Below are 24,742 nucleotides of genomic sequence, written 5' to 3'. Positions count from 1 at the left end.
AACATCAAGAATAGTAAACTGACATTTTGTAACAAAGTGGTGCAGTATATTTTGTCCCTCAGCTCCCTCACTAGAACTGTCAGGTGTGCAAGTCCCTTTTGGATGACAGCATATTGCTGTGTGAAAATGTTTTAACAAAGGACACTGAGTGACAGTCTTTCACGTACCATGAGCTCGATGTCACTGCCTATGACGTAGAGCTGGTCCTCCATGGAGAGCTTGCGATTAAGGTGCAGCAGAACAAAGGACACCCCTGGGAGACGCACAGCAGGGCTGGTCAGGATGCTGCCCCACAAGGCACTGTAGAAGGCCGACTGCTCCACTGCTGCAGCCACCTTCTCCAACAGGGTGTTGGTTCTATGGCAAACACAAGCAGGACACAGCAAATATGTTTATTAAGTGCACAACAGTATTTACCTATTACCACAGTGGGACTGCAAAATGATGAAGTCCACAAAATTGACCATCAGTGTGTTTCTTCTCTATCCAGGTGAAGGCAATTAGTACTTCAAGGTAAAGGTCAATGACCTGGTAAAAATAATGCAACCTTCTGTTAAGCTCTGCATTTTGATGGATGCAAAATAAACTCAAAGAGTACAGGGTTAATTATGGTTTTAGTACAAAAGCACTAAAACTATAACATTTGTAGTACAAATGAACAGAATACAAATGTTGACCCCTAAAACAGCCTTTTTTTCATGTCAGACATTTTCATGTCGTACCATGAAAACCACAGGTGCGATTAATAACACTAATGACATCTGACATTGCTAACTGAGACACATAAATCAAATGGAGCTATCATTGATGTTATTATGTGCCACTGCAGCACCCTCTAGGGCACATGAATATAACTGTGTCAACACTGATGAGATGACTATGTTACAATAGCTTATAGCTAATATCTTATACACAACTAGATCAACAAATCATGTGAAAAAAATTAAATTGATAAATCATGTACTCTTCTGTTAGTTATTTTGCCCAAGTACTAGACTACAGATGTTTCTCAGAGAAGAGAGACTGAGTTTAACAAGTCCACACAGAGACAGATGTCTCAGGCTGTCTCCAGTTTGAAATATTAATCCTGCAATGACTCATACATCTCATGCATCATTCATTCAAACTGCAATCAATTCCTTTCGCAATAATGCTATAAAATGCATTCTCGTAATGGCCTCTTCTAATTCCTGCATGTGCACATTAAAATGTCTCCAAGTGTTTTTCTTTCCATTTCCATTTAATTTCCTCTTACCTGTCGTAGTACTCAGAGCCCTCCTCCAGACCAGGCAGTACTCCAGTCAGTAGCCCCTGCAGGCCTGGTTTCAGAGTCTTCCCCAGGGGCAGGTAGTAGGTCTCATACAGCCCCAGTAGCACAGGCTTCACAGACATGGCGGCATTGGAGAGTAAAGGGAAGAGCCCAGAGCTGCAGGGATGAAGAAGATATGGCTCATGTTTAAGATCTGCTACTAACACAAAACTTTGTGTGGAGACAATTTACTGGTCCCGTACATAGTAACACAGTATTACCTATAAAGAAAGAGGTCTTTGGCTAGCCTCTTGGGGCCAATGATCTTGAAGATGATCTCATAGGTCTCCAAGGCCTTACGGTGGACCCCGCTGGGCAGGGCAGGGTGGAGGCATTGGGCCAGCCGTTTGCCTATCGTCAGCTTCTTGGGAACCACTTGGTATTTTGCATTGTTCTGCAAAACCTGACAAAGGATATAAAAAATGGTTAACAGGAGCCATGTAGAAAGACATTGTGACAACCAGGATGTGTGATGTGTATGTGTGTGTGTAATCTAGTGCAGTGTAACCTAAGCTGTGGCCTGTCTGGTCCTTACCTTGTTGAGTTTGCCCAGTGCAGAGATGAGATCTGCCCATTCACTGGAGTACTCAAAGTTCTTGAGGGCTTTGTCCACTGCGGCCACATAGTTCCTGTACTTGGAGTCACTGAGCAGCTCCACTTCCTCTGCATTCATTCTCCTGGGTGGGTTATTATGCTAATGTAAAATACCAGGCACACATATGTACATCACACCTGCGAAAAAGAAGACAAAAACAAGAAGAGAGGAAGATGAGACCAAGGAGTTCAAAATACACAGAGCTCATGGTTTAAAGTTTCATCATCTTCATGCTTTTGGTCAGTAGCAGTAATAGCATGTGTTCCAATATCAGCCTGGGTGCAGCTGGGGCCATTTTAATAGAGTGAGTCATATGAATCAGAAGAAGCAAAGTCTGACATGAGCAGACATTACTATCTTTGTTTTACGTGTTTGTGAGTGAAGTGTGTAGAGTGAAGAGTGTGCATGACAGCAGATGTGCTGATTCATAAATTGCTTCTCAAAAAAATTTGGAGACTAAGAGGATCAACTTTCCCAGAATACCGCCGCTATCACTCCTACAATGCAATCTTGCAGGCAGGAATGGCACTCAAGATTTCTACAGCTGCAGAACAGGAGAGGGATGAATGTGTTTCCACATTACAGGGCAGTCCTAACAGCCTCACCATGAAATGAGCTCTTGTTGGCATGCGGTAATGTTGTTAAGTCCATGCGGCTGGTAGGCAGCTATGTCAGCTTTGCTCCCTGGGCTACACAGAATCATGATCCAGGCTGAGAGGCCACTATTGAAAACATAAATGCTGTTTGGTAAACAACATTTATTTCTCTTTTATATGGAGTTTTAAAAGTTGGCTAACTCATTAACACTTAGACATCTAATAGAATATCCCTTATGATCCTTAAGAAGTCAGTTCTAAGAACAGTTCTGAGCAACCCTAATGATATTTATGACCAATTACTAATGATTATAGTGATTTTTCAACTTGACATACACTGGTGCCAAACAGGGAATTTTTACTTTGTTTGTCATATATGACAAAAGGCTTAACATATATTTGGGTTTTGTTGGTCAAATAAATAAAGCAATCTGGACATAGCTTGAGCTGTGGGACATTATAATGAGCATTTTCCACTATTTATACGAATTATACTATAATTAAGTATACTTCTTATGCTACAGTTAATACTCTTTATAAGTAGTTATTAATATTATTAACTTAATAATATTCATATTAATAATATTATATTATCTTATAATATCTAATGGTCTTTTTTAAATAAACACACACAGAGTTTAAATAAGTCCTTTCTTTTAAGAACTGATAGTAATTTTGCAGCAGAAAAATAAACTTGTCAGTCATTTCTGGGTGATCTCACATATATATTAGGTATTTCTGTACTGCAATGACTAGTTACAGATTAGTCAACATATATGGCAATTTCATTAAAGCTGTAATGAGATAATGTTGACAAATATATATGAGCCTGGCTAATTTATCTGTCCAGCTTTCATACCAATGTTGGAACCTTGTGGTTGACATAACATTGATTTATGATTGATTGAGCCTCCCCCTCCTTAATGTTCAAATGAATATCTGAACTGGAACTAATTTTGACACAAGGCACAGTTGTGTAATTGCTTTCTCAAGCTCAATGTTATGTGTTCTTTAGACTATGTGTGTGTCAAATTTAAGAAGGGCTCCAAGAGATAAAGAAAAGGCAAGTGACATTTTCGTTGCAAGCTTTGCCTGTTTAGCAAGATATTTCACTTTTTCATGGTAGACATTTTGACTTGTCACTGCAGGGGAAGTGGAACTAACCACGGTAACGGTGGCACAATACACCGGAAATTATATCAGTGAGTCATTGCTAATTAATGTTATTACAAACACCTGTGCTTTTCCTTTTGTGACATGGCAAAATGTCGGCCGTGAAAAAGGTGTTGGCAGATTGAAAGAAAAGTGAATGGGTTTTGACATGTTCTTCCAAATGTTTGAGAGGTACCTACATACTTAGGCTTTGAATGAGGCAGTGGTTGAAAATTCAGGGAAATGTAACGTTGTGCTTATGAAGCTAGCTTGTGACAGCCTGCAAATAGACTTGAGTAAAGATGTCAGTGTGAATAATATAGTTACTGTAAAGCAGGTACACACACCTGTCGTCCATACAGCAGCAGCTATGTACGTATCTTAACACTGAGGTGGAAATAAACACTACATATGGGGGAAAATGATATAATATCACCGTTGGCTAAGGAATATTCACAAAATATGAATATACGCGTTACTGCCGTTACAGTTTGAGTAGGAGAGAGCTAACTATTACAGTAACGCTGTGGCTAACAGCTACCCTGTTCCTAGCTAGATGAGGTAATTTTAGCTAACGTTAACGTACATTAGACTTTGTAACATAATAAATTCAAGCTAATATAAAAGCTTACCGTTATAGGGTATGGGCCAGCAACTGTCATTCATTCATGTGCCCGGCTGGACGAGTAAAAACGGCTGACAACGTCAATAATATGACTAGCGAGCTTGCTAACGTTAGTAGCAGGTTGTTAAAATGATGGAGATGCAGGGCCCGGCTCTGATGTCACCCGTTCATACAAGTCAAGTCGCTTGACAAGACGGCTTTGGAAGTAGACAATAGGTAATTATACTCTACATATTCTTATTTCTCTTAGTGCTGCCCCGCTGTGTGTAAATAAACAGTGATGAACGCATCAGTAGCTTGTAGTGCCAAATATACAAAGCGAGACGATTGACAGCTCCCAGACTGCACTGCAGAATAGCAGTACGTCCAACCATAGCGTCCAACTGGTCTTCCGCATGGACGTCTTCCGCCTCTCAGCGCTGTGAAGTGACCCACAGTTACATCGTAATGGTACATTACAAGTACCAGTGAAACAGTGTGCTTTGTCTTCAAAATAAGAGCTGACTATTTTCCTGTGTTAAAATTTCCACTTGGGCGTCAACAATTTCAGTATCCTGTATGAACTAGCCTACTAAACTAAATATAATAGGAAGAAATGTGTAATTTAATGGTTCAGTTATGCAGAACTCCAGTTGGTTCTGGCCATTGAGAATACTTGCTAAATTGATTTGCACCATTAAATTATAATATCAACTGAGGCCTTATTAGTTAATCTTGTGGTCCTGTTTTATATAGGGGCCCTGTGTCAAAATCTATTCATAAGACATCTATTATTTTAGCTCTGCTCAAGTGGTGCATATTCCTAAATACTGGGCAAATTTGCCATACATATATCACAAAAACACAAATATACAATGTAATGAAGAAATAAGTTCTTTACCTGAGGCCTGTGTGGCAAACATGCAAAGAACCTGCTATCACATGAAACAGTAAACATTCTACTCAAACCATGAACTCATGTTTACCCGCTAAAATATACTCTGTAATAGAAAATGTGTTCATCATGGTCAAGTGTATAAAGCCTCAAATACATTTATCAGACTGTGTCACATGATGTCACTGTACTATGTGAAAAAGTTAAGCACTCTTATTTTGAAATGTCTGACCATATGCTCTTCTCTTACTATGTCTTACTTGACACTAGTGGTATCGGCACGCTGCAGTTAAGTACCAGCCCCTGGATTCATTCAACCAGCTAAATCAGACAAATATGTTCTTATGGTTATTTAACTTTGTGCGAGTTATTATCCAAAGTTGCCCAGTCAGACTGAGTTTTGTTTAATGGATGTTTTTTATTCTTCCTGAATATTGCGCTAACTGAATGGCAGGCTTGGACATGCCAACCAAAACACATGGAGTTGGAGTCTTTTTAGAGCTGAGGAAAAGGCTGCAGAGCGGACTCCTTATCGTTGGGTAAGTATTTTAATAGAAAACTAGCTGATCAGTCACACTTAGATAACACTGTTTGTATTGGAAGTTCATAATACAAGCTATGCTAGCTACGCGCATTTGCTAAGTTAGCTCAGCGCTGGGATCAGAGAGATGCTAACTAACGCCTGATGTTTCTGTTGTCTCAGTGATACAAAACTCTAACGTTAGCTAAGTCTAAGTTTTATGGCACCTCATTTTGTTGGATATGTTGCACCAGCTTTTCCAAAGATCGTTAGTGTCACAAAATAAGTCAGTTAAGGCCCTGCTGTTGTAATTTAATCCAAACTATCTGGAAAAAGTTAAACTGATAAAGACTTATAAACTAAGTCTAAATACAGTTCACAAGTACTGAGTTTTTGTTTCCAGAAAACTATGGTTTCTGTTTAATATATTTGAAAGGAAGAAAAGTAGCATGCTGCACAATGGAAGCAGGTTTTTCGTATGATACTTGCAGAGAGGGTTTATCGGTGATGCAGAGTAACTTGGTGCATTTAAAGAACTACTTACAGTGTACAATGTTAATGAAAGTGTAATTGAGCATTTTAATCAAACACTGGTTCATACTTGTACCCCTGTGTATTTCAAAGAGGAAAATTATACTTTTTACCAACTGCATTTATTTGACAGGCCTAGTTCTGTTCAAATCAGTATTTTACATATAAAACATCAAGTCATGAGATTATACAATATATTACGTTGTTAAATTTGCTCCCCCTTGACAAACTACAATATTAAAGTACACCCACATATTTGTACATCAGTAATAATGATTCTGTAGTATAATAATAAAACAGTGACAATGGTGATTCTGCATAAGTTCTTTCATTTCTGATATTTTAGTTACATTTGGTTGCTAATACTTAATATACTTTTACTATGTAATGTGCTGATGTGCTGTGCCAGGTAAACAATTAAATCCAGCAAAAGTCCTCTACCTCAGAAGGGCACATAATAACTAGAAACCTATGGAGTCTACCCATACACACACAGCAGCCTGAATATCATATTATAACAGCATGCTAATGAAATCTAATTTCACAGAAACACGAAAGTTGATAGCATTTTAAGTTTGCCTCTGCCTGGGGAAAGTGGATGTAGGACACCTACAACAACACTAGATGGAGTTAATGATATTTGTCATGAAATGAACCATTGTGGCTCTGTACCCGAATGTACAGTGGGAGAAATCTTATTCTTACTCCATATAACTGCATTTTCAACAAATGATATAGGGCTGAAAGTTGTGTGAAGAACAGGAGAGCTAAAGTTTAACATTTCTCACAAAAGGAGATGAAATAAAAACCACCAGCCACTCAGAGTAGGACTGTAGAGGACTGTCAGTGTAAATTGAATAAAATCCTTTGACGTACACCCCTATAACCAGAGGAGCTGCTCAGCCTGCATCCAGTTTGTTTTCAAAAAAAAAAGAAAGAAAGAAAGAAAAACTGTGTTTCTCTTAGCCAGTGGACTTCAGTACTTCCTTTAGCTCAGGCGGCATCATCCAGACGGCGGTAGAGGTTGATTGTAGTGACATTTTTTTCTAATGGTTCTTCATTGTATTAAGCTCAGTTGTGCAGGGAGTGGAGTCACTGGACTCTCAACTACACATTTTGTTCTGAAAATGGGCTGCTCATTAATCACTGTGCTGTACATCTTGGACAAGGAACAAATGCATTTGTACGGTATGATTTGATGTTGAAAAGTTGGCTTGTTGGTTCACTTATTATTTTACATTAAGTATGAAGAACAGAGACTATAAAATGACTCTGCCTCTTTAGTAGAAAGGACATAACATAACATAAAAGTGAGATAAGTCTATTAGTCCATTAATCAAGAAGTCAATAGATAGAAAACAACTATTTGAATAACTAATTAAACAAAATGATCAATGTATTAATTCAGAAATTAATCAGCAAATTATTCATCAATAAAAATCCCTTATTATTTGCAGCCCGGTCATAACACTCGTAGTTTGCTTGAAATGATCTCAACATAAGGGTTTGGAGCAGCCACAAAACAAAATAAGAAGTAATCGTTAATGTCCTGAGTATTGTGCATATTTTTTATTGGTAAAATTTAAAAACTTCAAAATGTGTGAAATTACTGAAAAATGCCTATAATAATTCCCCACTGTTGATGATGATTTATTCAGATTGCTTGTTTTATTCTGCATTTTTGCTTGAAAAGGACTAAAATGATGAATTGATTATTAAAATAGTTGCAATTAATTTTCTGTTATTTGACCACTCAGTTAATTGTCTTATTGTTGCTGCTTCACCGTAGAGCTAATGTGGCTCATTGAAGTGAAGGATGCAGTGAAAAGATGGGGGTGTCACTCCATAACAGCTTATCTTGCAATCAGGCCTCAAGTCTTATGTATTTATTAAACCTGTGTGTGAGTGCATAAAGCTTCTGGTCCTGTCTGCTCTCCAGGAAAGATGTAGCCAGAAGTCCTGCTGACGTGGTTGTGACGGGTGGAGATTCATCAATTCACATCCGGACTCAGCGAGGCGAGCTGAGCCTGACTTTACCAGCAGGAGTCACCTTAGAGCAGGGATCCTGCATTCCGACGCCTGCAGGAGAATCCAGTGGAGAGGAGCTGCATTACAGACTGCGCATCAACGTTGCACAAAGTTCAGATAAAGGTGATGTCCAGAATGAATATGGAAATACATCCAGACACGTGTAAAGTCCCTCTGCTTTGCTAGACTCCTCTGTGCCAAGACAAGAACAAAGTCTTTTGGTAGCTATTTAGGGCTTGCTGTCTATTCTGAATTAATTGGACTGAGTCACTCGGTCATCTGAGACAATGAAGGTGTAAATTTTGCTCTCACGATACTCAACAGCACACAAGCAACTGATCATCAGAGTCATGAGAATATTCCCTTTAAGTCTTGAATTGATCTCATATCAAATGTGCACCCTAGAGTCATTGCATAATATCCCCAAACTCCATCTTTTGGCATTTCCAGAGATTTTTCTGTGTGAGTCCCGGTGTGAGACGAGAGTTATAGCTAAGGACAGTCATTGACAAATCCAATCAAAATCAGACTGATCGCCCGGCTCCCTAGCCAAGCCACCTTCACCATCCCAGTATTTTATCGATTTTGTGCTCTGTAATACAAGGTTACCACCCTTTCACCAAATCTGACTCATTTATTTGTTTGCCTTTGGCCCTCCACAGAGGCCTCTGACAGCGTGATGGAGACACTGCGGGCAAAAGAGACTTATTGCTTCTGTTGTCAGGGCTGCATGACCAGGCTGCTCGAGGACAGGTGAGGAGCGGACGGACGGGGTAGAGCATCGGTGGAAATGGGTTTTTATTTACACCCTCCTCCACAGGAAGAGGAGCAAGTGTTTATTGATGGTGTGACCCAGTGGTAGAAGTGATAGTCTGAGGAAGAAAAATTGATGGATGGAGCCAGAGCTGCAGTCCACAGTTGTCAGCCTGACAGAGTTAGAGTTATAGAGACGCTGTGACGTAAAGGTCTGCGCTACCCATTAAAAAACAATTGTGTTTCCTACCTTGAGGTGGTTCAGTTGGACAGTGGTATTGTTCTTATTGCCTTCAGCTTGTAGCTTTCTCTGGTCAGCAATGTGACATGCTGAAAATTGCAATAGCTGCATTACTGAGACCCTTGCCCTCTGGGTATGTTTCTCAGCAATAACCCACTAAAAGTTGCCAAAAACTTATTTTTTTTGCTTTCAACAGGGCCTAGGAAAGGCAGAAATGTCAGGAGAAGTGCTCACAGCAAGGTGGAAAGTTCTAATTTCAGTAACATTGTGCCTCATTATGCTTTGCAACAATATGTTCGACTTTGTGGCTGCTCTGAGGTTTTAATGCTAACATTGACTGCAGCCATCACAAGGTGTTCTCCACAAATGTTCTTTATATAGCCTGAAACATGCACTCAGTTTACAGTTTATTAGATACACCCAGCAAAAACTAACAGCAGTCCTGTAATAAATTCTACCTTTGTGACATTTACACGGTCCGGTTTGTTTTGCAGCTGTTTTAGAGTGTTGATTCAACTATATGATCATTTTGGAAGCTGCAGTTTGTGGTGCTGTTGTATTTTATTGCCTTTTACAGACAGGTGTTTCTATGATATTGTCCAACTCATTTATATCAATAGTGCAGTTCAACAGCAGCACAAACCACAGCCTCCAAAATAATCATATAGTTGAATCAACATCTCTCTAAAACAATAGAAACTGAACATTGTAGCCTTCATGAAGGGGATTTTATTTCAGGACTGTGATAATCTCAGCTAGGTTTACCTAAGAAACTGTCAGCTATATATATATGAGTATAGTAAGTGCTTTACTGGAATGAATGACAACATGTGATGTATTAAACCTGCCCTAATAAATATTTCTATGCTAACAGTGACTAAAATGATTACATGTAATATGGAAAGTGATGCTAATAGTGACAATCCCACAGAAAATTATCACCCAACACTGTAGTTACCCTCAGTTCTAATGAACTTTTTAGCATCTTTCAGCCCATTTGGTTTGTAGTGGAGAATCATAGTCTCTCTGGTTTTCTGTGTGAAGTTCGTCCTTAAGGAATCCAAACTCTGTAGCTGTGTGTGCATGAGCAAATGTGCTGACCTCTCCCCGAGTTTATGAGGAGTAGAAGGAGTAAACAGAATCATTAAGTCACAAGAGTGATTGATTCAGCCTGGATGTTTTGTGTTATGGTTGCAAGTTTCCTGTTGTACAAGAAACACACACAGTATTAGGCAGCGACCAAACACACATGCACACACAAGAGACTGTTATAGAGTAGAGTTGAGTTAGCTGCACCAAGATAGGTGCTGTCACAAGCAGAGTATTCACTCTGGTCGGCACACATGAGTAGGGGAATGAATCTTATTGATGTATAATATAATAAGACAAAGTCAGGTCATTTATGCTAATAAAGGATCTTTTAAGTGAGACCCCTCATTTTCAAGACTCTTATTTACAACAGTTTTAGTGCCCAAAACATTTGGTTTTGGTTCAGTCGCACTGCTCCTATCGCCCTCATTTCCAGCAGCAAAATAATTTGGAGGCCAAAACATGACTGCAAATGAATTCTAATGTTGCTTCATAATTGCTGGGTATAAAACATAACCGTGTGCTTACATGCTTACATTCAGTCTGCAAAAAAGCAATTCAAGGAGCTACTGAAAAAATATTTAGATGGTTTGAATGACCTGTCCTCCTTAGTCTTAAGGGGGATTTGGAGACTTCTTTTTTGTCAGATTTTTCTCCCTTTTTTGGATTCTGACCTTCTCTGGTCCTGAGAGAACTCCGAGCTTATTGAGAGATAACAGCTCCCACTGCAGAGAGAAGCAATTAATACAGTTTCCGCAAGGACAATGAAAGACAGAAAACCTTTAACTTTTTTTTGTGCCTCCTCTTCTTCAGAATGTTTAAACGAGTTCTTCCTCTCCCTAATGGCAACTGGAACGCCATCGTGGACGACTGGTGTTGCCACCCAGATCCGTTCGCTAATAAGAAGCTGCTGCCCAGAGCAGAGGACTGTTTACTGGGCGACACCTTCCTCCTTCTAGCCAGAGACGGCAGCTGTGATCAGACTCTCACAGAGGAAGTGAGCCCTGTTGGCGCAGAGGACAGTCAGGATCCAAAGGTGAGGGAAGTATAAAGGAAAGTGCTGGTTTGTTGCTTTAGCGGGATGGCAAAGCCTCTAAAACAGCATTTCAGGGTCTACACTGTTGATGGAATTCCTAGAAAATTAAGAATTTGAGAGACAAAAAAAAGTCTGAATGAAAGTTAAGGAATTGTAGCAGTAAAACTCATACTTACTCGCTGCAGTGACAGACAAAGTGGTGGAAGCACCTAATGGACAATAAAAGATTTTTTTAATAAGACACAAAAATTGGATTTATAGCCGTATCATAAAGTATACTCACCCACACAGACACTCAATCCTCAGACGGCTGCATCAGTGGAGTCAAACTCTAGCACCATGTAGACGAGGACTGAGCGCCCTATTTTTCTATTAGTCATTCTCTGCACGAGTGGCACTCTGTGCATGACTGAAACTGAGAGAAATAGAATGAGAGGCAGATAGAAAAGAGCAGCAGAACAAATGACAATCCACCTACCTTATGACTCTCTCTGCGTCTCCTCTTCTGTCTTCCATCCTGGTTCTAGTGGCTGTTGAAAACAGCCAAGTTAAATCTGGATGTGTATGATGGTGATTGCTTTCTGATTTTTACCTGTGTTCCATGCAGAAACCCTGCCGCCGACTGGCTCTCATCTCCTGTAAGAGCTGTTCTTCAGTGCTGGGAGAGGCTGTTGCACCAGGTACACATCATCATTACATCATTCAAAGAGATTTTTATAAATACACATCATTTTTAGTTAGTGTATATGAGCCTTTTTCTGTTGTATCCTACAGGGACCCTGAAACTGTACATCACACAGGTGGTGGTGGAGCCCGCTGTCGGGGACATAAAGCCAGAAGCTTCACTTAACAGGCAGGTTTTAATCCAAGCATCTAGTGGTGATAATTAGGAGAGTGTAGCTGTTAACCCAAGCTGTTTCACAGGGAAATAAATAAAAAGTGGCAGTTAGACACCAGAGATGTCGGAGAGAAAACAAAGTCACACACGGTCTTTCTTTCTAGGTTAATCACTGTGGATGTTGTCATACATTTTTGTCCTTCACAATAAAATCAGCACAGGAGACTATAAATCAGTTCTAGTTCATTTGTATGTCAGTCTCACCCAATATCTGATACACCCCTGATTGGATTTTGCTGAAACTTTGGGGAATGATGCATATCACCACTGTGTTCAGGCTTTTTCAAAAATAATTACTCTGTCACAATTTTAGTTCTGAATTAAACATTTTAATAACCAATCTCCCATTGTGCAGGTCTGAATAATTTAAGGTTTATGCATAAGCTTCAGTGTCTCACTATGTTTGATTGTCACTTTTAAAAACTACTTCACTGTATGACTAGCTGCATTGTTTAAGATTCCATTCTCAGAGTTAGTCCTGGGCATGAGCCCATGACCATGAAATGTAACATATCCTTCCATAACTTTATCTCAGAGGTGAGAGAAAATTATGAAAACCCTGTCATCTTGCTAAAAGTCATTGATACCTCCATTCTGTTTTACTGTTAGTGCCTGACCAAGACAGTGAAATGACTACTCTATGAAGACAGAATTTGTAAATGAATGAACATTGTCTGTTTTGGCCAGATCTGTCTTCGTGGAGAGGACGATAGCAGCCAGGCTGTTGGAGCTGTCTAACTCACTGAGCATCTTCCACTTCTCTGTCCAAACTCCTGATGGAAAAGCCTTCTTATTGGTAAGAGCACAGCAGCGTTAATCAGAAAAACACATGACTTTTTAGTAAAAATAGACGCTCAATTATTGGAGAAATGGGAAGGAGTGATACGACAGGTTCTTCAAGCGATACAAAAAGCTGATTGACTGTGATTTGTTAGAGTTGTTGAGACTACTGCCAGGCTTTAGCTTCTTTAAAATCAGCTACATGTGGATTATTACAAGTGGCTCTTTGTAAAACAACAGCAACACACAACCACAGTAACAGGAAACTGAGGTTGTCCAGTACTTTTCTTTTTTGTGCAGTACACTGAGGACAGACATGCCTATTTAAAAAGGTAGTGTTGCGTAGTAGTGATAATATGTCTTCACAGAATTTACAGTAAGTTTGACTGTAAACACGTCTGCTTAATTCAGTTCATATTCCAAAACGGATATTATTTTATTTGAAGCTGGCAGATGATTCTGTTTCAGTCGGACCATCTGCATGACCATTTGATGCAGATTGTGTTTTTGGCAGAGTTTAAACTGTTGGATATTAAAACTCTTCACTGAAACTCAGCATAGAAATAACAACACAATTAATCTTGTGTGAAATTGGACCAAAGTGGATGAATATATAATCAAAGATCCTGCATCATATCAGAGGTGGATGAAACACTAGCCTTTGTGTTTTGCTTACATTAGCCCCGCAGTTGTTTGAAAAAATCAATCAAAGTCAACCATTTTTTCCCTTTAAATATATTTTTACATTTCTTTTTGTCTGACTTTATTAATAGACAGTATGTGGAAATTATTGAAGTGGTAACTCTTTACCACAAACCAGATGAAGCAATTAAAAACAATATTAATATTTTATGTTTTCTATATTGTGTGTCATTTTTAAAGTCAGTTTTCATAAAATAGGGATAGACCAACAAGTATTAAAGTGACAAAACAATGTTAAATATGTTTATTGAGCTTCCCCGAGCAGAACATCAGGGTCATTGTCGGCCCAAAGTATCACTCCGATGCCAGTGAGCATGAGTGGATGCACAGTTTATGTGATGGAGTGTGAGTGCTTGCCATGTGTGACGTCAAGCATGTGTATCTCAATTGTTAAGCGACCTGTCTGCTCCTCGTGCAGCTCTGGCTGCTGAACAGCGACTCCATCACAGCATCAGTCCCAGAGACATGTGTCGGGGGTGAGAGGTCTATCAGCTCCCCGGCTCTTCACAGTCCATCACCCGGAGCTGCCAGAGCCCTGAAACTCCTCTATGTCGCCTGCTCCGACGCAGGCATCCAGCAGAGAGAGTAAGCGAGGACCGTATCCTCCACCGCTCCAACCCTCCAACAACACCCCCCCACCCCACCCTCTTTCCGTCTTTGTTTTGCTCTTCTTAATCTTATCCTTTCATCTTTCCCACGCACCCTCTCAATCACAACCTGTCATGGCTCACCGCAAGGGATGAAAGACTACTTTGTTGATGAACGGATTTTGGGTCTTGATAGAACACTTTGCGCTAAGGGTCCCTGCTCAGATGTAATTGTCTGCTATTTTGCAAATGAGATTGCCATCAAAGGTGTTTATCGTCTCAAAGTCGTCAATTGCATAAGCCACGCTCGTGTTTGTTGCACGTACAGGGGATGTTGTTTTGACAGGAGCGAGGCTCTTTGTGCCTTGCTGTGATACATTAGAGAGGTGTAGGTGGATGTGCTGCATGTGGTTCTCCATGCTCAGTACAGCAGCACCCCACTGGAAGAGCCTTCCACCCTCATTATTTTCAACTGAATCAGCACTCAGCGTTTTTCCCTCCACCTCCACCTCCTCCTCCTTCTCCTCCTCCACCTCCTCCCCCTCCCCGCAGCCAGATAGAGTGAAGGCAGAACAGGGAAGTTTTGTTGTTTCTACCATTTTTGACAAGCCCACCGGCTGACGGATGGAGAAAGAGTAATTAAAGGCAAAATTCACATCAAAGGAGAAAGGCTTGTCTTCTCAGTCAAAGCAGAAAGAGTCCATTTAAACTACATGATGAGCTGCATGAGTTGAGTGATGCACAGGAAACTTTCACACTGTAGAGTATGAAATAGCTAATACAATATTACCCATCGCTAGAAATGAAATAAAAACATCTTTTGCCCCTGCTGTCCTGTGGACAAACTACATAATGTTGACACTGTTTCTCACTCACATCTTTGATATATTGGTACAGCAATTTCTTGTTCTATATAGACAAATAGCAATATACTGTTTCTGCAACAAGCAAATATCGGCTGATATATCATCCCAGCTAATTTATCGCTCTATCTTTCTTTATTATTTTCTGTTGAATGTATAAACCAACAGTACGTTGATCCCTGATTCAAGTTACAAAACAATCTTCACATCAGAGTCTTGGTTGTAAAGTGCTTCACATTCTAGCAACTGCTTTTTTTTTTTTTTTTTTTAATTTTACCAATTTCTGACATTTCCTCTCACAAAGCTAAATGCTGGTGTTACTCACACCTCCATCACCCCCTACATAATTTACCATTCGTCCTTCATCACTCATCTCTGACATTTTTAAATTAAATGCTATGCCTGGGGAGCTGAATTCCCAGGATGATGGCCCTCTTATTCGGGATACAGTCGGTTACAGTCGACTGCGGCCGGCGGTTGCAGTGTGTGTTGTTAAAACTGCCAATAATTGGCAAGAGAATCACTGAGCCAATGCCTAAGTGGATTATGCTTGTCACTAATGGGAGTGACTTGATTATGAGTTGAGTCAAAGTCCCAGGCACCATCACAGTCAAGTACAATGGGAAGCAAGAGGCCTCATGGATATGGAAATTTGAGTGTAATGGAAATTATATGGGCAACTCTTTCCGTAGAATTAATTCTGAAATATGACTAATCAAATCCTATTGTAGATGACATTAACTACATGACTATGCACAAAGAATTATGATGTTGACTGGTTTGGATCAATATGTAGACATCATAACTTTAGCTTAAATCTGGATGTGTATGATGGTGTTTAGCTTTGCTAAGTAAACAGCTTAACCTGATTAAGACCCAAGTTGTTGAGTGGCTGAACGCAAATCTTTCTGGCATGTAAACATTGCTAAAGCAGCACTGTTTCTTCAGTGCAATGTCTTAAGTAGAACTGCCAAAACTTTGAGAAGACTTTTCCCTCTCAGGAACTGCACAGATGGCTAAATGTCACCCAAACAAACTGGATCAGCACCACACACTGACAGAGCATCAATCTTTCCTCTCTCAATCACTCTTCCTCTTCTCTTTTCAGTCCTCTCTTCTTTTAGTCCCTCACACACACCATCATGCACACAGATTGATGCCACACATACACTCCGCATCAATCCACTTTTATGTATCCCTAGTTATCCTGTTCAGTTTACACTTGAAACCTACTTAATTAAAACGGCGAGGCGAATGCTTCAACATGGGATTTACAGCAGCTATTTCTGGGCATCATGTTGATTGTATAATGCTGTGGCAGTCACTATAAATCACTCCTGTTTTGTGTATGTGTGTGTTTTCAGCATTGTAACTAGCTGGGAGGTCAATGCCATCGGACATCCTGTGGTGCTGCCGCTGAAGGTGTGTGAGGAGCTGCTGCAAGTGATAGATGACAGCAACTCTACACTCCCCACATCAATGCGTTGCATGAGGTCCTATGAGGTGAGATAGGTACTTGTGAAAAGCTGCATTAGCAGCACAACAGTAACACTTTTACCTGACAGCAATCGCTTATTTCACATGCTTCTTACTTACAGCACCTTGCTTTTCCATTATTCACTAGTGCTTGACAGTGTTTTTATCCCGCCTTAATTAATTTCACGAGTCAGGGCTTTCAGTTACCAGCTTCGCTTTAGGGATTATGTGGGTCAAATGTAAGGTTTTACTTTTGTCAGCCTTATTCCAGCTTCTATACACCTGTAATTGTGCAAAATGTGTATATATAGCCTGAGTTGCTGAGGAAAAACCCTTTGACTAGAAAATAGGAGGTGTTAACTTTGCTGACAACTCTATTCTCCTTGCCGTTTTAAACATAGTGACAGGGGTAATTAGCGCCATTATCCTCCACTTCCTGCTCAGAAAGTTTAGGTAGTGACTGCTACCACTTAAACAAGTTTGCCATCCGCTAAAAAATACGAGAGCTGAAATGCTGTGCAGTGAGCGGATCTTTGAGCAGAAAATCTGCCGTTGTACATCATGTGAAGCTGCTTTTGTTGTCACCCCAGGCAGGGGGTGTGAAGTTGAAGGCCTGAAAGACTGAGTCTTTCAAAATCTGCATTGGAGAAGGAATACTTTGTTGCAATGACAAAATAACAAGGCATATTCTGATCAAAATCTGACCGTTTCATCACTGTGGTTTGGTATGCTTTATCCACCTCAGCCTGCTGGTTTAGTTACGTAGCTTTGGCTGCTAAAATTTGATAGCAATAGCTGGCTGCTCAGTTGGCAAAATCGCCAGTTGTCAACTAGAAATAAACCTGCTCTTGTCCTAAAATCAGGAGTCCATTGTTTAATATGAATATTGAGTGGTAAATGTGCCACCATAATCATTATAAACTACATGTGTACCATGAAAATTGAAAGCGTAACATAGCGGCGAGAATTGTAGCAACAGTAACTTTGGGGTAATGGGTTAGTGAATGGTCAGTTATACCAAGGTTGGTTTGATAATGATGTAATATTGTTTCAAATAGCTGCACACAGCTGCAGCAGAAGTTAATGCCACCCCCTAAAGCATGCTATACCTGGCCTGTGAAAATGGGCAGTGTGTTAGTAATTGTTCTTGCCATATGGCCAAGGAAACTCTCAATCTGTGCTTGTGACTAAAGAACACAACATTTTGGTTCACTGTAACAACAATGAACGAGAAACAGATTTTCAAAACTCATCTAGTGTCAAAGTAAACCAAGACTGTACTATTATTTTACGTCCATCTGTGATCTGTCCTGTTGGATTAACACAGTTTCAAGGCTGACATTCAGCAGTATGTCCCCTTACAGGGAGTGGAATTTGGAATAGAGGGCTCACTTCCACCAGATTGCTTTTCTAATTGTTTCACCTACAGCGGGCTCCTGTCTTCTTATAAGGGTACTGTGCCTCAAACCTTAAATGCTTTCATGCTTTCTAGTTCCACTCTCTCTCCAGAGCTTCTTCTCTTCTTTTACTTGCACATTATGGTCAAATAATAAGTGGTATTGTTGTTTTCTGAGGTAACAACATTAACAAAAGGGTGCAGGGGCAGAAATTAGGAAATGTGGAAATAGAGAAGGCCACAGATAGATCGACCCAGACACAGTATCTGTCTGGTGGTTACAGTAGTAAAAAGAGTGTGATAAATTGACACACTTGAACACTTCCTGATAACAGACGCCTGTTGTGCCATAGGCACCAGAGGAAGGGAGGAGAAGGTAATGTGATCATAGGACCATCTAGAGTTACCGGAGATGGTCTGAGAGGGAGTCCATGTTTCAAACACTGTTTGAACAACACTGGCACCCAGACGGGGAGGACCAGCCTGCAGTGGGATGGCAGTCTAGAGGTTTACAATGATCTGAAGAGTTACATCTGCCAGACATGATGAGATGAACATATGTGAGAGGAAATGGAACAAAGGTGGAGGGTGCTGTGAGCTATGGTCTACCTCATGTTGGATGTTGAAGACTCAAGTGAGCAAAAGCCCTCCTGAGAGAAGTAATTGGCATTATACAATCACTTCCACCTCATCTGTGGGAAACATGTATATTTATTTGATGCTTTCGGTAAATATATATTCATATAACATTTTACTCACTAACTTCATTGTTGTCCATAAGGGAAAGCAACACAAGCTGTCAGATAGGATTTAGGAAATTTAACTCTGCTATGTAAATCACTTATTTGGAAGAGATAATGAATAGTAATATCAGAGACCCAGCACTCCCACACAGGTGTCATCAGTTATTCTGGCTGATTAGATCTCTGTTCAAGTTAAAGTAAAATGGAGCTATGCTGAGAGAAACTCCATGTTCTAATACATATTTTTTTCAGGGCAGATACTGGGACATGTAATAGCAGTACAAGCGCACGTGTAACTGCATTTAGATGAACTGGTTCACTGGCGTGCTGGATCACTGACTTCCTGCTTACTGGGACACTTAATTGTAATTTAGCCATCATTATTGATGCTACTTATTACACCTGTGCTTTTCATACTATATGACAAGTCAAAATGTCTGATGGGAAAAATGCCTTTTAGAATGATGAAGGTGTAAACTGTCCCACCACAACAGTGTTGCACCTGTTGCTATCAGGAGAGTGAGGAAGCAAGTCAGTCAGTCGAGCACCGTCTAAAAGAGAAGAGGTGTCATCAGCCAAAAGTGAAAACACCTCTGGTGGACAGGAACTGTGCAAAGCCTTTAAATTTATCACTATGCTTCTCCGACTATACACATACCATACATACACGTCACTGCAAAACTACGCAAAGAAGGGTGTTATGGGTAACCATAAATCACAGACGGGCCAAAGCACCAACTCCAACACCTAGCTATGACACCGTTTGCAGGTAGCCGTGCTGAATTGGGCGTGTGTATATATGTGTGTGTGTGTGTATTTTAGTTTAATTTCAGCCCCTGTGAGTAGATCAGAGGCTGCACCATAACCCAGCCTGTTATTATGCCTCATGTGGAATGTCTAGTGTTGTCTGGGCTGCTGCGATTCCCACCCTCTATCCCTGGGCCTGCCAATGTAATGGGGTGTAAAGTAGTTCCAGCATCCCAGCGTCACTCTTTATCCCCCACCACCCCTAACCCCCCACAGCCCCACAGCCTCATTAATCTCATCCTCGCTCCCACAGAGACGGCACGTAGATCAGACAGGAACTGACTCATGAACTGATCCAGGCGTTCTTACAATGAAGAGCCGAGACCATGTATCGATCATACGTCGCCTCGGTCTTTCTGCAGTCCACACAACGTCACACCAGGAGGAACTGCACTTTGACTAAATAAATTACTTCCCCCGAGATGCACACGTCACGATTCATTGCACGTGGACCAATGGATGAGGAGGGGAATTTATCAACAGAGCTGGTGGCCTGTGCTGCTGTTTACATCAGCATATCTCTGCTTGATGATGTAAATGAGGCTGATATTGTTCTTTTATCCAAAAGAAAAAATGTTGTAGTGGCATGTCAGTGTTGTTTATCTCTAGTGTGATGGGAATGATACATTTTATTGAATTAGATCTTCAGAGTGTGGAGGGATTAATACTCCACTGGTTGTGCATGGGATGTCCTCAGCCTAAGGTTGCTGTGACATTTCTACAAGTGTACTAGAGGTGTGGGAGTTGTATTGTGGGAAGTTTAGGATCCAGTGTTTTTGGAGCTTAACCCCTGCTAGGGACCAAAAGTCAGGATATCTCAGCCTCTGCTGCTTTGGTTTGCCTCTCACAAGTCCCTCAACTTTACTGAATTGCCATACTAAATCATTGGAGTACTTTTCAAAGGTGCTTTTACAAGTGGCTGAAGAATATTACACATTTCCTTATTGGAACTCGCAACTCCAGACTGAAATGGAGCTTGTTAAGAGCATCAGTAAACTAAGCCCTGAGGAGAGAAGGAGAGAGCTCAGAAAAGCAATGTTTCGTGTGATGGGGGAAATGGAGATGGAGCGCAAAGCAAGAGCTGCTCTGGAAAAGCTTCAGAGGAGAAGGAGAGAAAAAGAGGAAAGGGAAGATTCAAAAGGCAGAAAGACAGAGTTGAGGAGGAGAGGAGCAGGCAGCAGGCCAAACAAAGAGAGGAGGAGAAGAGGAGGGTAGATGAGGAAAGGGCCCTAGAGAGACAAAAACAGGATTCAGGGCTTCAGTGGAAAAAGGTGAGAGGAGATGAGGGAGGCATGCAGGCTCAAGGTCAAGCGCTCTAACCATTTGTATGAGCAGTTTGATGGTTCCCACGTGTCAAGAAGCATCCTCAGAAAATCCACTTTCTGAATGGAACTGATCCTGCACAGCAGCTGTAGGGACTTTGTAGGGAATCGTTTTGTTAAGTCTTATACCCTTTTTACACCACAGTTAGCACATGTATGCAGGTTTTTTAAATAAACCCGCAAAAAAAGGTGATTGATACCTTTTCCATCGCCAGTAGTTTGCCTGTATTTTTTTTTTCTTTCTTTTCTGGTGTGTCACATTCAACTTCATGGACATGAACAGCTTTAGTAAACAACAGAAAGCAGCATGGAAGCTCACTCACCCACCTGCCTTGCCAGTGTTGCATCTTGCAGTGTGGCCTACAAAGAACAAAATTGCCATTACACATAGTTCCCATACACTGCGAAAAGAACAAATGTTCCTGGCTGTTCATGTGCCATTATCCAGAACTGTGATGTGCATCATAACATTGCTCTGTCCAGTGTGAAGTTTACATTACACACCAACTGGAAGAGGACTCATGGTTTCCAGACAGAGTAGTTCTTACCAGTTAATTAAATGAGTTTCCTTTTTTATCTCTTATTCTTCCTCCAAGTTACCACATTAAAATATGTTGCATGGCAAGTAAGAGAATGCTTCTTATTAACCATGTGTGCACTCAGCAACTATAAAACATCATTCAGGTCTAATAATAACTTGATGGCAGCTGCATTTACTGACTGCTGGAGGTAATCTGTGGCAGTAACAGAAAGTTCTGTTCTCAGACTCAGGCAGTAATCACTTCATATGCCCCCTGTTCAAAACCTATTGTTGTGGTTTGTTTTTTTGTTTTTTTTTAATCTGGATCACATCCTTGGGGCGTGGTGGACACACACCCAAGGGTGATAATAGAGTGCATTGTTATATAGGTCAGGGGCTTTGTTCATTTTGCCAGGACTCTCTGTCTATCTCATGTATCTGCTTGAGCTGCAGATACATGATCTGCACAATCTTTGTGCTTAATATTCTTAGCAGCAGCAGCAACATTCTTTGTTTCGTCATGTTCTACTTTTCCACACCTCTTTCTGACTCTCTCTTCACGTGTGAAGAAATATTCTCTGTGCTGCTTGCCAAATTTGGAGTGTTATGATAACAGAGTCCCTAGCACCAAGCATCAAAGAATGTGTGTTTGCTCAAAAGACATCCTCACACCAGCCTCTTGTCATTGTCTCAGTACCTTTAATACCCAGACATTAACCCCTCCTCTGTAAAGTCCCTTCAACTAAAGAGCTGTTGTGTAGAGATGGAAAATAAAACTACCAAAGGTGATCTCTTGCTACAGCTAGATCTATTACTTTCAAGGCTTTGCAGTGATTCACTGTGCTACAGCTCAGAAGAATTCCAATGAGATCAAAGAAGTGTAATGCCCTTAAGCATATTATCATCAGGTGTTCTGGGCAGACCTACTGTCAGCATCCCTGCCACTTTAAAGACCTTCATGTAATTTTAACACTGTTGAATACAAACTATCTGAGAACCTTTTTTGTGTGGCTTCTCATAATAGAGCAAGTGGGAAGTAATGAGTCTTCTGATCATATGTTTGCTTGTTCCTGTGATTTATTTGTCTTTTGAGCCAAAGAAAATAGTAGTTTAAAGAGAATAGTAAAAATGCCACAAAAATCAAAGTTCAGACATTTAAATAGTTTGTTTTGTCCTTACAGCAGTCTAAAGGTGATTTAATTTAAAATCACAGAAAACAAGAAAACCCAGCAAATAACATTTGTAAAGCTGGAATTTAGGCGTTTTTTCTTGTTTGTTTGTTTGTTTTGTTTTTTCTTTAAAAAAAAAAAAAAATGTCTAAATGTTTCAGGTTTAATCATGTGTAATACTTTCCTTGGCGCTTTCCTTGGTAATGCATCATGAAACAATTGCTACAGTTCTTTGCCACTGAACCAAAGACCTGAACCACCTTGAGCTGTACACATACACATTTATGCATCGGTTTAACAGTTTTAAAGGGAATTTGTTTTTCTTTAAAGTCCCTGAAAACCAGTTTCTGACTGATTGACTTTTGAAGTTTCTCTGTTGGCCTTTGCTCAATGAATTGGTACAAATGGTTTCTGTTACATCATCATGCTGCGTTTACATGCAGTGTTGCCAACCTAGCGCCTATATCACTATGTTGTTGATTTTTAACCTGAGCTACTTTTGAGTCACCAGTATTGCCTCACAAGGGTGAGGTTGGACTTTCCCTCTGCAGACGCACCTCTGTGCATTTCATTCAGTTGATGTTTAGCAACTTTTGTCTGCTTTCCATTGACAGTAGTTCTGTACGGCAGTTCCACAACAGTTTTCAACTACGTCCTCAATTTAGTAAATTGATCATACACAGTCCGGGGATATACTAGGTTTTGACCAAGTCTTGTTGAGTCCTAAACTCTTAATAGATACCTAATTGATATCTAAAAACTTTCAATTTGATTATTGCTTTTACAGTCATGAATATTTGATATTATACAGAAATACGTAAGATTTAAAATGACTTGTTTTCAGAGGCTTCAGGCAAGAATTCATTCAGTATCTCTTTCTTTCTATTGGCTTTTGTACCTTGGGCAACAGCAGCTTGTCAAGGAAGAGGAGAGCAATCACCTTTTCTCGTTCCCCCAGCTTCAACTAGTAACTCTAATCAAAAGCCAGCATCTCACCCCCATCTAGACCCCCATTACTCTGGCTCCTTATCACGCTTTCCTCTTTTTCTGGGATTCACTTCTAGTTGCCGTTTGTTATCATTTGTATGAATTACCATCGATGCACTTGAGTGGTGAGCAGACATTGGCATGGGAACGGAGAAGACAGGGCCTTGAGTGAGGCAAATGCCCTCATCCATCATCCCAATATAGAGCCCTCAGTGGAGCGCAACCATTGTCTGCAGCAGGCAAACACCCAGGAATAGCAGATGGAGGAAGAGAGAGAGAGAGAGGACAGAGCTAAGCTGATTTGTTTTCTGGGCTTTGTTTATCTGAATGTGTGTTTCTGAAGTTGATTAAAACTCTACCACCTGTGGTTTTTTAGTTGTTTGAAGACGTTAATTGCAGATAATGTGTTGCTGTGCCGATCAGCAGACCGTGGTAATCCAGTACATCTGTGCTTTGGGGAGCGAAAATCCTCATTGTACAGTACAAACTGGAGTTTATAAAAAAGTTTTAACTATTTTTATTTTATTCTCATGCCTCACAAGTTTTCACGTAGATTTTAACCTTTCTTAACTTTGCTGTTATTCTTAGGTGGCGTACCTGAGACTCTGAGGTCTGAGGTCAAAGGTCAGAAGCCAGGAGGTCATGACTCCACTCATGCATCCTGGCAAAGAATTCAAGAGGACAGCTGCAAGTAGAACATCTGTGAACATGTACATGTGTTCCTAAATGTTAAGGTGCCAACCTGCACAGATTTCCCTTAAAGTATGAGCAAGCATGGACTAGCTTGTTAAGCATTGTCTAGTTGTGGTTTCTGGTTGCGTCTGTCAACATGCCTGGTAGCGCAACATCACCTGCAAACAGATTCATGTTGACACAGGTTGTTGCCAGCTTTCTTAATGTTAACACATTTCCAGTAAATGCAAAGAAGCGAGAAGAGAATGACAACATCAAAATAGTTTTTCCTTGTAGTTGTTTTATAGTTTTTCATCCTAATGTGTAATTACCGAGGTGTATCATAATGGCTGTGAAGCCTGCCTGTGTACAGTGTATGTTTGTCCATTTCTGAACTTTATTCTGTATTTTTCTTAACATTCTCCAAAAAACAAACAAAACAAAACAGATTAAACTGTATTTTTGAAAATA

At 40.4% G+C, this 24,742-nt stretch overlaps 2 protein-coding genes across 5 annotated transcripts in view; one reads left to right on the top strand and one right to left on the bottom strand.

The window, feature by feature from the left end:
* dop1a (DOP1 leucine zipper like protein A) overlaps positions 1 to 4,695 on the bottom strand; it is a 25,677-nt gene extending 20,982 nt beyond the window's left edge. For both annotated transcript variants that reach the window (XM_018682976.2, XM_018682987.2), the window contains exons 1-5: positions 4,285 to 4,695; positions 1,845 to 2,041; positions 1,531 to 1,712; positions 1,256 to 1,426; positions 168 to 357 (exon numbers count right to left, since the gene is read on the bottom strand). In XM_018682976.2, the coding sequence (XP_018538492.1) occupies positions 168 to 357; positions 1,256 to 1,426; positions 1,531 to 1,712; positions 1,845 to 1,982 (681 nt within the window). In that variant the 5' untranslated portion in view covers positions 1,983 to 2,041; positions 4,285 to 4,695. The remainder of the gene's footprint in view (positions 1 to 167; positions 358 to 1,255; positions 1,427 to 1,530; positions 1,713 to 1,844; positions 2,042 to 4,284) is intronic.
* ube3d (ubiquitin protein ligase E3D) lies at positions 3,771 to 24,742 on the top strand. Of its 3 annotated transcripts, XM_018683006.1 has the most exons (11): positions 5,421 to 5,439; positions 5,606 to 5,690; positions 8,142 to 8,353; positions 8,893 to 8,983; positions 11,127 to 11,349; positions 11,957 to 12,029; positions 12,124 to 12,202; positions 12,935 to 13,043; positions 14,148 to 14,314; positions 16,544 to 16,682; positions 24,188 to 24,742. In XM_018683006.1, the coding sequence occupies exons 2-11, from the start codon at positions 5,614 to 5,616 to the stop codon at positions 24,206 to 24,208; spliced, it is 1,191 nt and encodes a 396-aa protein (XP_018538522.1). In that variant the 5' UTR covers positions 5,421 to 5,439; positions 5,606 to 5,613; the 3' UTR covers positions 24,209 to 24,742. The 3 variants fall into 3 exon arrangements, with proteins under 3 accessions (XP_018538524.1, XP_018538523.1, XP_018538522.1); XM_018683008.2 differs by lacking the exons at positions 5,421 to 5,439; positions 5,606 to 5,690 and adding an exon at positions 3,771 to 3,844; XM_018683007.2 differs by having other exon boundaries at positions 5,396 to 5,690.

The sequence above is a fragment of the Lates calcarifer genome, linkage group LG15, assembly GCF_001640805.2.
Source record: "Lates calcarifer isolate ASB-BC8 linkage group LG15, TLL_Latcal_v3, whole genome shotgun sequence".
Taxonomy (NCBI): Eukaryota; Metazoa; Chordata; class Actinopteri; family Centropomidae; genus Lates; species Lates calcarifer.
Note: the sequence above shows the minus strand (reverse complement) of the source record. Positions and strands in the feature narration are given on the sequence as shown.